This window comes from Sciurus carolinensis, chromosome 2 (genome assembly GCF_902686445.1).
Source record: "Sciurus carolinensis chromosome 2, mSciCar1.2, whole genome shotgun sequence".
Classification (NCBI taxonomy): domain Eukaryota; kingdom Metazoa; phylum Chordata; class Mammalia; order Rodentia; family Sciuridae; genus Sciurus; species Sciurus carolinensis.
In genome coordinates, this window is record NC_062214.1 from 101,447,161 (window position 1) to 101,459,419 (window position 12,259).

Genomic DNA, 12,259 nt, shown 5'->3' on the forward strand with positions numbered 1-12,259 from the left:
ATGGAATAAGAAGATATAGGCCTAAACAAAAATAATTAGTGGGAGAAAAAATGATGGGTTGGAATAAGACTATATCATATGAAAAATAATCTCTAGAATATTATAATTTTGATGAGTTATTCAAAAAAGACAAAATGCCTTAAGTTTTAACATTAAAGGTATGTTATTAGTAATGAGGAAATTAAAGAAAAAGTACCTTTGTATGAGGCAAATTAATGAGATCAGTGGTTAAACTATTGTTAGTATTCTATAAGAAGTAGAACCAATGATAGCTGTAGATATCCTAGAAGGGGATTCAATAAGTGGATTGGCTCACATGATTACAGAAGATGAGAAGTTCCACAGTAGACCCTCTGGAAGTTGGAGTACCAGGGATTCTGACAGGATGACTCTGAAGGCCTTGGGACCAGGGAAGCTGATAGTGTAACTAACTCTCAGTCTGAGTCAGAAAACCCTAAAGCCCGAGCTGCTTATGCAAGCTTCAGATCCAATAGCCAGAGACCCACAGTTCTGATGGGCAAGAGAAAAGTGGTATCTTGTCTCTGTAAGAAAGGGCAAGAGTTTGCCCTTCTTTCTTTTTCAGAACTGTCTAGCCCCCAGTGGGTTGAATGGTGCCTGCCCACGTTGAGACCAGATCTTTCCCACTCAGTCCACCAATTCACATCGATCTCCTCTGAAAACACCTTCCCAGATGCACCCAGAAGTAATGCTTTGCCAGCTATCTAAGTATCCCTTAATCCATCATAGGGATTAAGTTTTGGGTGTTGACTAGAACCTCAAGATGGAGGTGTTCTAAAAGCAAATCAGATTAAACATTAGAGAGAAAATGAGGAATGAGCCTAAAGGTTTCCATTAAGACTGATGAGCTCTGTGTTTTTCTCCACACTGGCCCTTCCCTCCCAATCAATGGATGTTGAGGAAAAAGAAGAAAACCTGTAATTAAAGACTATAACTAAGGCATAAGTTCAAGAAAATAAGCCAAAAAATAAAACCAGAAAGAAAAAGAGAAAACAGAGTCCCTAACATCATGTGAAAGAGGCTTCTAGGATGTAGATGGAATGCAATGGAAGGGCCCAAAATGATGAGAAGACTTTCAGGAAAACATGAAACTTTATTTTGAGATTAGAACTATAAGAATAAAGAAATAACAATAGATTCATCTAGGGAGCATTTAGCCTGAAGCAGCTTTTGCAAACCAGCAAGAATAAAAGGCAATTTACAGAATGTGGCAGAAAGCAGAAATTCCTTCATCCATTCATTTATAAATCATGAAAACCCTATCCTAGGAAGCACTATGGTAGGCACAAGGAAAGCAGTGTGACAAGACACTTTCAGCCCTTGCCTGATGGAGCTGATGTAGAAAGAAACGTTGAAGCAATAAAGTAGGCATGTTAAAACTGACCTACAAAATACAAGGATAACATGAGCATAGTAGTGGGATGCCTAATTTTATAAAAGTGACAGGTTGGTCATTTAGTTAAAATATATGGCCAAGATATGAGGCTTTTTAAATTTTGTTTTGTCTGCAGCAAGGGGCTATAATCTCAAATCTCTTAGAACACATCCTAGCCAAATGCAAACCACCAGCAACAGACAAAGGCAGAGTTTGGTGGGTAAATGGAAAAGTCAGGGTTCCCCAAGCAGCATATGGGAGATGACCAAGAAGTAAATGACGCAGATGGTTAGAAACACAGGAACAATATGACAGCAGGGGGAGTTTGGTGGAAAATTATAGGATAGAACCATAGGACTGAGTTGAACAGACAGACACTCTGTAATAGGAGAGCCAGATCCACTAAAAGTTGCCATTCCCTAGAGAAATAGGTCTAATTTTTTGAAATAATACATTAATTTGGACAAAATAATTTTACAAATACCCTAAAATGGAGTACCATTGGAATACAAAGTACGTATATTTTAGTTACTAGAGAATACCTAGTGGAAGTTTATCAAGAATGTGTTGTAACCAGTGAATAAACTAGTAGGGCTAAGTCTGTAGTAAATAGAAGAGCTCAGTAGATTATTGTTGTCATTATTTTAAAAATTATTTCATTTTTGGGTCATGCTTTTTCTTTCCCTACATTCCACTAGATACTCTTCAAAGATCATGGTGCTAAAAATAAGATCCTATACAGAGAAAACTGAAATCAGTGTACCTGTTACACTTTTAGATTCTATGGAGCTGTCTTTGGCATGCATATCCCTTTTTTCTTTCAGAAACTATGGAGAAGAAGCTCGTAGAAGAAACAAAACAACTGGAACTTGATCTTAATGATGAAAGGCTGAGATACCAGAACCTTCTGAATGAGTTCAGTCGCCTTGAAGAAAGATATGATGACCTCAAGGAAGAGATGACCCTCATGGTGGTGAGTCCAACACTTATGCTTTTCTTTGAGATGAAAAATTTTTAACATATACAAAAGTAAATAGAATAGTAGAATGAACCTCTATATACTCCACATACTCATCTCCCAGTTCCAAAATGGTCAACACATTTCTGCTTCCTCTTTTATCCTTTCCCAACCCCATTCAGTGCTTATATTATTTTAAAGTAAATCCCAGAAATCATACAACTTTATTAAGTACCTCAGTTAAGTCAAATACTCTAAAGATTAGACTAAAGAATACCAGAAAGTCAAAATAGCAGGATTTGTTTTAGAGATTGAATGGTTTAATGTAAAATTTGCATATAAAGCAAATATTTATATAATTATTCAATCTACTGGTTTTATTGTCATTTCCAAGATAGATCCCTGTTTGTAACAAATTACTTTATCTATTCCAAGGACTCTTCTGCATTTGCCAGTATATACTTTTTATATTTAGAAGAGTTCTGCACTCTCTGTACTACTTATCCTGCTATCAGGAAACAGACCTCTTTTTTTTTTTAATTGTACTGGGGATTGAACCCAGGGGTGCTTTTCCACTGAGCTATATCCCTAACCCTTTTTTATTTTATCTTATTATTATATTTTATTTTTGAGACAGTGTCTCACTAAGTTGCTTAGAAACTTGCTAAGTTGCTAAGGCTGGCCTCGAACTTGAGATCCTCCTGCCTCAGCCTCCTTACTGGGATTACAGGTGTGTGCCACTGTCCCCAGGCATCATCTGCTTTAAAATCAACCTAATGGTAACAATGACCAGAAATGCTTTAAAATATGCTATAGAAAGCAAAATAATTTGTCATGTGTGCAGTAGGGTATTTGCTTCAAATTTCATTTCCATCTGAATCTACTTGACAGAGTTCTTTAAAATGTGACATTTTAAAAAGTCAAAATAAAAGAGATTATATAATATAAAAGAGATGTTCTCATAACCTTGCAAATGAGAAGATCTAGACTAAAAGAGGCTTAAAAGCTAATATAAATCTCACATTGAACGTCTATTTCAAACTTCACTGATCTACCCTGATTTATATGTGCAAAGAGACATTAGCAGTAGGAGCAGGTCACCATAAGTCTGCATTTGGCCCCAGTGAAGGCATTCTTCTGTCAAATTCTGATTCTGAGCTTTTCTAGAGTTCTTTTTTCTCTCCTTCAGTGTTGATGTTCCCCAGAATTCCATTCTTTGGTGTATTTGTATTTATTTACTGGGTAACCATGCCAACACTTAAGGTTAACCCTGTTTCAGGTGTTAGAGCTAAGCTTTGTATTCTACTGGGCATTTCTGAGACTACTAATTTTTGGAATGTTAATAAGCAGTATTGGAAAAGAAATGATTCTGAGGTCAAATAATCAACAAAGTTAAACAGATTTTCTTTTCTACAGAATTTCTTAGATTCTTCAACAATGTATATCTTGTGAATCACAGAAAAAATGAGAGAAGTGTGTGCCATATATATAACCACTCTGAACATATTTTAGAGCTATCTTGAGGTTATGGGTCTGTGTAGTCAACAAAAGGTAGTCATCTCTCTAGAAAATACCCTCCAGTAATGGCCATCCTCCAGCAACTTAACACAGGTACTCTTTCCTGTCAGGCAAGTCTCTGCCTACTGTCCATTGTGTTCCCAGCAGTGCTCCAAGGGTAGCTTAAAGTCTTGATTTCTTATTTTTGACCTTTAGTTCTCTTCACTGAATGCCTGTGACTCACTCTCATTCCTTTTGGGTCACAAAATGGTCAGAGATAGGGAAAAGGAAAAAGCATTTGTAAGAAGATTAAAGTTCTTTTGCTTTCTACTCAGCTCTTCATTAGGTACCATTTCCTAGCTCCAGATATATAATCAAGATCTTGGAAATGTAGAGGCTATCTGCCAAGAACTGCAAAGAATAAAAATTTGACTTCAAAATTTAGGACAACTAAAATATTAATGGCAATATCAAATATTTTCATATTTATATAGAACTTTGCAGCTAACCAATGGGTCTTGGCTAATATTTCATTGTTCTGCACATGGAGTTCTCAGTGCTGCAGTCCAGAGCTCATGAAGCATTTTGTAGTAAATAGACTCCTCAGATGGATGGAGGGAAGAGAATTGATAGATTACCCAAAAGGTGTTCTGTAATCTATGTAATGTACACACCAAAAAACACTGGTGACTTAACTGTTCCTGATTGCCAGGACATAGAGTTGATGGCCTAGTATAAGAAGTGTTGTATATTTTTTTTCTCCAAAAACCTTCAGTTATTCAGGTATTATAGGGGCAGAGGCAATGTAGAAAAGACTGATCCAAGGCTGAAGAGTTTCAAGCTAACAACAAAAGTATAATGAGGCAAGGGAATCTAAAATTGTGAAGTAAAGACAAATTAATTCCAGAGTAGGGAGGAAATTATGTCAACAATCAGAATAAAACAGGGTCTGGGAAAAAAGGTATTATGGGAGAAATGACAGATAAATAGCAAAACAGGAGCAAGATGTGAATCTTGAAGGAACATGGTAAGTCAAGTGTATTGTCCTTGTAACTGAATGACAGATGAACAGGGGAACAGAATCCTTAAAACTTGGAGAACCTAAAGGTCACTACAGGGAAGTTGTTAAATTATTGAAGATTCTCAACAATTACAACAGCGGCAACTAACATTAATTGAATGCTTGTTATGTGCCAGACACTTGCTGAATTCTACTTGCTTACTCTTATTTCATCCTCACATAATAAATTCTACCAGACAGATGATAATATTAGCTCTTTCTTCCTAATGATGAAATGGAGGCCTCAAGAAGTTAGATAAGGACAGGTAAGTGGCAGAACTGGATTTCTTACTTAGTTCTCTCTTGTGTTTCATGCCCAGAACACTTAAGCATCGCGCTGAAACTAAAAGTTACATTTAATAACGTATAGCAGGACTGGAGATGTGACTCAGTGGTAGAGTACTTATTTAGCAAGTACACGGCCCTGGGTTCAATTCCTGGCACTGCAAAAACTATTAAGATTTTCACTGTTTAGTTGTAAATGCATGTGGAACAAATATAGATCTCTTATTTATTTGTTTATTTATTTAGCAACACTAGGGCTCAAACTCAAGGCCTCACACATGCTAGGTAAGTGCTCCACCACTGAGCTACATTCCCCAGCCTTTTTTAATAAGCTTGTTCAAAATCTTTTGAGTGTTTACATGGACCCACCTGTTTTTATTAATGACATAGCCCTTTGTTAAATAAATGCCATCCCATTCAACTGCGGAATTTGGCTAGAAACCTTAAATGAGCACTCTTAAGTTGAGCAAATAGGATCAAGTCTGCCTTTGACTTCATGTTTGGTGATTCTCTGTTTTAGCGTACACCTCTGCTTCTAGATAGTTTCAGAGTTTCTGGGGTTTTCTTTAGGTCTTCCCTGTACATTGGATCAAGCTGGGCTGGCCTAAGGCTGTTATTGCTTAAATTTTTTATTCCCCATGAGCTTTCTGAACAGTGGTTTCATAAGTATCACATAGCATAAAGTATCTCCTGGACTCCCTGAATTATTAACCCAGGAGTTTTCAGACGATTCTCAGAGCAGTTTTCTTAACCTTCCCCAGTGTGACTCAGCACTCAAAACTTTAAAAACCCAAAGGGTTTTCATTTGGGTGTTGGGTTTTACAACTGTTCTTGTCACAATATGCTTGTACTCCTTTCTTTGAGAAGAGGTGACCCTTTGTAAGGATTTGACCAAGATGACATGAAACAAATCTGGGCATCAATACAAGTCAGTGAGGGAAAATGGGAACCAAGAAAGATGAATGTTGTCTTAACTATGCCTAGTTTAATAATGTATTGATTTCACCTGGGTTATTTGTCTTACAGAATGTGCCTAAGCATGGACACAAGAGAACAGACTCCACCCATAGCAGCAATGAGTCTGAATATACTTTTAGTTCTGAAATTGCAGACACTGAAGATATTCCATCAAGAACAGAGGTATATTTTAAACATCAATTACTAAAAAGTGGGATGTGACCATGCTGTTGTTTAACATAGGGAACATTTCCTATGCATGACTTGCAGGTGCTGCTTAATTACCTGTGTACATACATACTGCATATGTTTTTGTCAATACACATATGAATTTTTAAATTTTATCTTATTTACTTTTTGGGCTAACTTGCTCAACCCACTGAGTTATATATACCCTCAGTCCCACATTTTAATTTTTAATGTAATTTTAATAGTGATAGTTTCTTTTCAGAATTCCCTTTTATACCTTAACATATTTCATGTATAAAAAATAATCTAGGCTATCAGGAATTTATTTGGGGCTGTGATAAGTTATAAATAAACTAAGCTCTTTGTCCTTGAGTATTCTAAATATGAGTACCAAAGAGTTTTAACAAAATTTTTGCCTGTTTCATGCTAGTTTTTAACCAATGTAATTTTCTTCCACAAAAATCCATGGAAAATAATTTACAAATATACTTTAATTGTGCTGTATTATATAGTATGAAACCAAAACGATGTGTTTTTTTAACTGTAAAATTACAATGACTTTAAGTTAGATTGTTCCCAACCAGTTCTCAGGTCTCCTTTTCAAATATGATATTAATTTTAGGCAGAGCTGTTCTATTTTTATCATACTTTTTTAAAATGGCCAAGTCAGAAATAGACTTGTTCTGGCAGAATAGCTAAAGAAGTTAAATGCTTTTTTCTTTTCTTGTCTTAGTTTTACTTAATTACTTAATTTACTTAATTTTGAAGAAAATGTCATGTAGTTGGATTGCCATACAACACACAAGACTTACAGTTTGTCCATTTTCACAGCTTGTAAGTGCCAGAGCCAGTATTCAACCTGAGGCTAGTCTCTCTGGAGTTCATGTCCTTTGCCATCATACTCTACTGCCTTCCATCCAGGCATTCTACACTAGAATTCTCCTATCCCTTTCCAGTCTGTTGCTAACATTTGTCAGGGTTCATGTATCCAAAAGTGTGAGCACTACATAGCAGGGTTGATGTTGTTCTAATTACCTTATTGCCTGGTGGCCTGATTTTAGTGCTTTCAAACATCAATTTATTATTGCTTATAATTCTGTGAGATTTGACTGGGTAGTTCTCTTCCATGTAGTCGTAGAGGAGTTCCTCATGTGGTTATATTCAGCTAAGTTGCTTAGGTTCTCTTCCTTGAGATTCTCTCTTTGCAGCAGGTGGGTGGATTCTAAGAGTTCAAGAGTGAAAGATGTCAAGTCCCATAAGAATGACCCAGTGTCAATTCTGCCACATGGTAGTTAAAGCAAATCATAAAGCCATTTCATATTCAGGGAGCAGAGAGTAGATTCTCTGTCTGTGTCTGTCTCTCTCTCTATAGGGTGGAGGCACTGGGCACCATCTCTCTCTTTTTAGGTTTTTGGTTTTGGTTTTTTTTTTTTTTTTTTTTTTTTTAAGAATTTCAGCTTTTTTTAAAAAACTTTATTTTATTTAGTTTTGTATGTGGTGATGATGATCAAACCCAGTGCCTCATGCAATGCTAGGCAAGCGCTCCACTCCTGAACCACAGTCCCAGTCCTGGGCACCATCTCTTGATGGGAGGAAAGGCATGTATGTTTGGAAGAATCATTGGTGGACTATGGCCATGGCCATCTCCCCCTGCCCCATTACTGGGGTTTGAACCCATGGTCGCTTCACCAAGCCACATTCCCAGGCTCACCGCCCCACTCCTTTTTTTTTTTTTTTTTTTTTGAGGCGAGTCTTTTTAAGTTGCTTAATGTTTTGCCAAGTTGCTGAAGCTGGCTTTGAACTTGTGATCCTACTGTCTCAGCTTCCCACTGACATTATAGGTGTGTGCCACCATGCCTGGCTGATGGCCATCTTTGAGAGTACCACAAAGTTAGACTTTGAAGATTTCAAAATTAGAATTTCTGAGCTTCTAGTGAATATGAAGACTTTAGGACTGCATATTTTTGGTCTCCTAAGAGTTTATAAACTGTCCACTTTAGTGTAGTATCACTTGAGTGGCTCCTGCATGGTAAGAGGAAGTCATGACAAAAGCAATATATTTGCTGGAAAGTATAATTGAGAGCAAGGAGGGCTTTTGTTAATGTTTTGATTGAGGATGTTATATTTTTAAACTCCAAACTCTTATGTACTTCATCTAACTTTTATTCATAATGTTTTTTGTCAGGGTCTCTACTCTTTTCAATTTTCTATAGATTCTTAAAGATGTTAGGGGGAGGGTAAACATTATGTTTCTAATTCTTGCCTATTTTCTGCCGTAATTTTCTCAAGTTGAGAGATTAAAGTAGGATTTAGTACAGTTTTTACCTTTGTTGAATAATGAAACATAATTGTATTCCACAAATTACAGACAGATCTAGGAGTGCTGTGTACTTTCCATCATGTGTACTAACCCACTAGCAGTAGGTCATATACCCAGAAGTCTTTCTGTAATAGGCAGGCTTTTCGTTGAGCAAATCATGTTTGTAAATAGTCCCTTGTGACTGAGTGCATACATCTGCAATGTGGCTGACTTTGGTAGGAATGCTGTCTTTCCCATGGAGAGACTACAGTAATTTGTCTCCCTTAGACTGAGTTGATAATCTTAGCCTCAGTCTCTCTGGGTTTCAGTTTCCCCATCTGTGAAGAGGGGATGCTATTACTATCTTCACTTACAGTGATGTTTTAATATTACAAGGATTAATTTTGGTAAAATGCTTGGAAATAGTGTCTGGTACATAGTAAATGCTCAATAAATAAGTGTTTTTGTTCTAATAACAGACTTCAGTGATCACCTTCCAATTCTGTGTGTGGTCAGGGTCAGAAAGGTTTATATCTATATAACTGGTAATAGAAAAAGATTGTTTATCACCAGGGAAGATGGGCAAGAAAGAGGCACCATGCAAGACTGTGAGTGGCTATTAATTTCTAATTATTCACAGCTTCCAGATCAGAGTTTCTTCTTCTTACAACTACCTCTATATTGATCAGATTTACAAATTGACCCTTAAAAACACAAGGAAAACATTGACTCCTGGTAATATTCCTAAGTTAAGAGGTTATTTTATTTTTTAATTAAAATAGGGAGGAATCCCTTAGACTTTTGGAACAGAATTCCAACCTCAGTTATGTAATAACTGCAAACTTTGATGTAAAAAAGGAATTTACATTTTTCTAGCTTTGCCCAACCTTGATTTTTTTGTCAGGAGGGCATCTCCAGTGCTATTTCTTCTGAAGAACTTGGTCTGCCATGTCAGCTCCACTTGCCTTACAGCCCTTCCCACATTTCCAGCATCTTCATGGACTGGGTTTACATTGTTCTGGAACCATTGCTCTTCCTACCTTTCCTCGTAACTGTGGATTAATTATCCCAGTTCTGCTTTTATTCTAGAGCTTCTTCATACCTTCAAACCAAGGAAGGGGCCACCATAACTTTCTCAACTTTTGTTAGGAGTAATTACAGAATAACTGTCAGGCCTGTTGTGATTTTGTAAATAACTTCTGTCTTCTGACTGTCCTCAGGTGAGAGACTGGTGTTACTTTTTAGTGATGTCAGTTTCAAAGCTTCACTCTCTTCATATGGCCTCAAGTGGCAAAATCCTTCATAAGGAAGGAAAGCAAAACAAAATCCCAGAAACTTCTCTATGCTCCATGACCTAATCTTCCTTCTTGCTCATGTATGTAGAGAAGATAAATCTCTTCAATTAGATGTGTCATTGGGGATAAGAATGAACACCATCCAGAGTGCTCTTAAATAATTATCAGTATTTATGCCTCAAGTAGTTTTGCATTTGGCAAATGTTATCTTTTATGTTCTGCCATCTCCTATTTTATTATTCCTATGTGTAGAATTTTGCTCTTATTTAGCAATCAAGTAATTCTATGAGGAGCTTTAACTGATATCTAAAGATGCAAATATACCATATCTCATTTTAATAAGATTTCTTTTTAAATACCCATTCAAGCTTAGAAGAACAATTTCCAACTAATGACATTTTAGGTATTATGAATGAATTATTATATTCATTACTAGAATTCTATTATAGTTTTTAAAAGTATTAAATAAAAATTTTGGGACAAATACATCATTAATAAATGAACAAACACTAAAAATACATAAGATGGAATGTTTAAATTATAAATAAGCTAAAATATAGGTGTTTGTAGGATATATAGAAATGAATATGTGGGTGGCGGGGAGGCACAAGGTGCTGGGAATTGAACCAAGGGCCTCCTACATGGTTGGCAAGTGCCCTAGCATTGAGCTACTCCCTCAGCCCTAGAAATAGATTTTTGTATGAATAAAATTGTATAGTAGTTTTGAGACAAGATGTTATCTCTGTTCTGCTAAAGTCAGGGCAGGCTTTCTGGTAAAGTTCCTAAACCTAAACTTCTTACTATTTTTTATTATAGAGTAAACAGTAAGAAACAGTCCCAGTATAATTGTTGTGGGCAAATGACCTTGATAGCCTATAATTTCACACTTCTTAGTTCAGTTTATTCTTCTTAGACCTTTTTAGAATTCATATGACATTACTCAAAATTTATTAAACACTAAAGGTAGCTAAAGGACATAAAATTCCTGGAAATATAAAACTTATTCAGCCTTATGAAAAGTCAAATTAAAACAACATTGAGATCTACTTTTGCTTTAATAACTAGCTAAAAAAAATTATTAAAAAATTTTTTTTTAATTTTTGTAAATAACTTCTTCTGTCTTCTGACTGTCCTCAGGTGAGAGACTGGTGTTACTTTTTAGTCATTTTTATTCTAGGCAAGATAGTGGTTGTTGATCGAAGTATAAATTGGCCTAATGTACTGAACTTAAAATTATTAGTATTTTGATATTAGTGTACCCGGGATATTTATTTTAGTAACATTTCAATAGCAAATAACCATTAGTAAGGTAATAGCTAAAAATAATGATATACCTGCCTATACAGTTAAATATACATTTGGAAAACAATTATAATACAATGGTAAGTTTAAAAATCAATACAAAATTATAATGAAAATATTATTCCAATTCTTTAAATCTACAATGCATAGAAAAGAAAGTAGGCAAATAAGGTGGTTTTTCTCTGAATATGGAATTATGTTGGCATTTTACTTGTAATTATTTTCTAAATATTCTATAAAAATTTGTTTTGCTTTTATATTAGAAGAGCAAAAAGTAAACATTCTTTTGTAAGTGAACAGTTGGAAAGACAAGATTTGCTAATCAGTTAAGAATTATATTTTGACAATTTATTTAAATAAGTAAGTTGTTCTCCCCACTCTCTCTCCCTTTGCCTATCTCTCATTTGTTCACTCACATGCATACATGCCCACATCCAAGATTCCTTATTCTCTACATTAAATCTAATATATAGTTATCTCTCTCCTTACCTCATTAGAACTTCAAACCTGAAGAAATCAAGTTAAAACAATTTTGACACTCAGAACTTCTATGACAATAGTTATTTAACATTTTCTTAGCTTTAATTAGTATAACTTTATTTTTTCTAGTAGTTCTTACTGTGATTCTGTTTTGGAACCAATTGATATACTTTTTAAATATTATTAGATTACCCTTCAGTTTATCAAGGCCTTTATGTGTTTTGGTCTGTGTGACTTCTGGCTTCTCTTGACTCTTGTGATTTCTGGGGTTTAGGAGCCAAGCGAAAAGAAGGTACCTCTGGACATGTCCTTGTTTCTCAAGCTTCAGAAGCGGGTCACTGAGCTAGAGCAGGAGAAGCAGGTGATGCAGGATGAGCTGGACCGCAAGGAGGAGCAGGTGCTACGCAGCAAAGCAAAGGTGAGCGGTGCCATCCTGCCCGAGAGCCAAGGGTGAGCCCGGAGCAGGGAGGCTGAGGCTTTACATCCTTTCCTTCAGTCTCTTAAATCAGAACTCAGCCCTGAAACACCTTAACCCAGCATGTTT

At 35.9% G+C, this 12,259-nt stretch overlaps 1 protein-coding gene across 4 annotated transcripts in view; it reads left to right on the forward strand.

The window, feature by feature from the left end:
* The window catches only part of Myo5a (myosin VA), a 212,659-nt gene that overhangs the window by 153,414 nt on the left and 46,986 nt on the right, over nt 1-12,259 (forward strand). For all 4 annotated transcript variants that reach the window (XM_047538820.1, XM_047538823.1, XM_047538822.1 and 1 more), the window contains exons 24-26: nt 2,218-2,366; nt 6,220-6,333; nt 11,990-12,133. In XM_047538820.1, the coding sequence (XP_047394776.1) occupies nt 2,218-2,366; nt 6,220-6,333; nt 11,990-12,133 (407 nt within the window). The remainder of the gene's footprint in view (nt 1-2,217; nt 2,367-6,219; nt 6,334-11,989; nt 12,134-12,259) is intronic.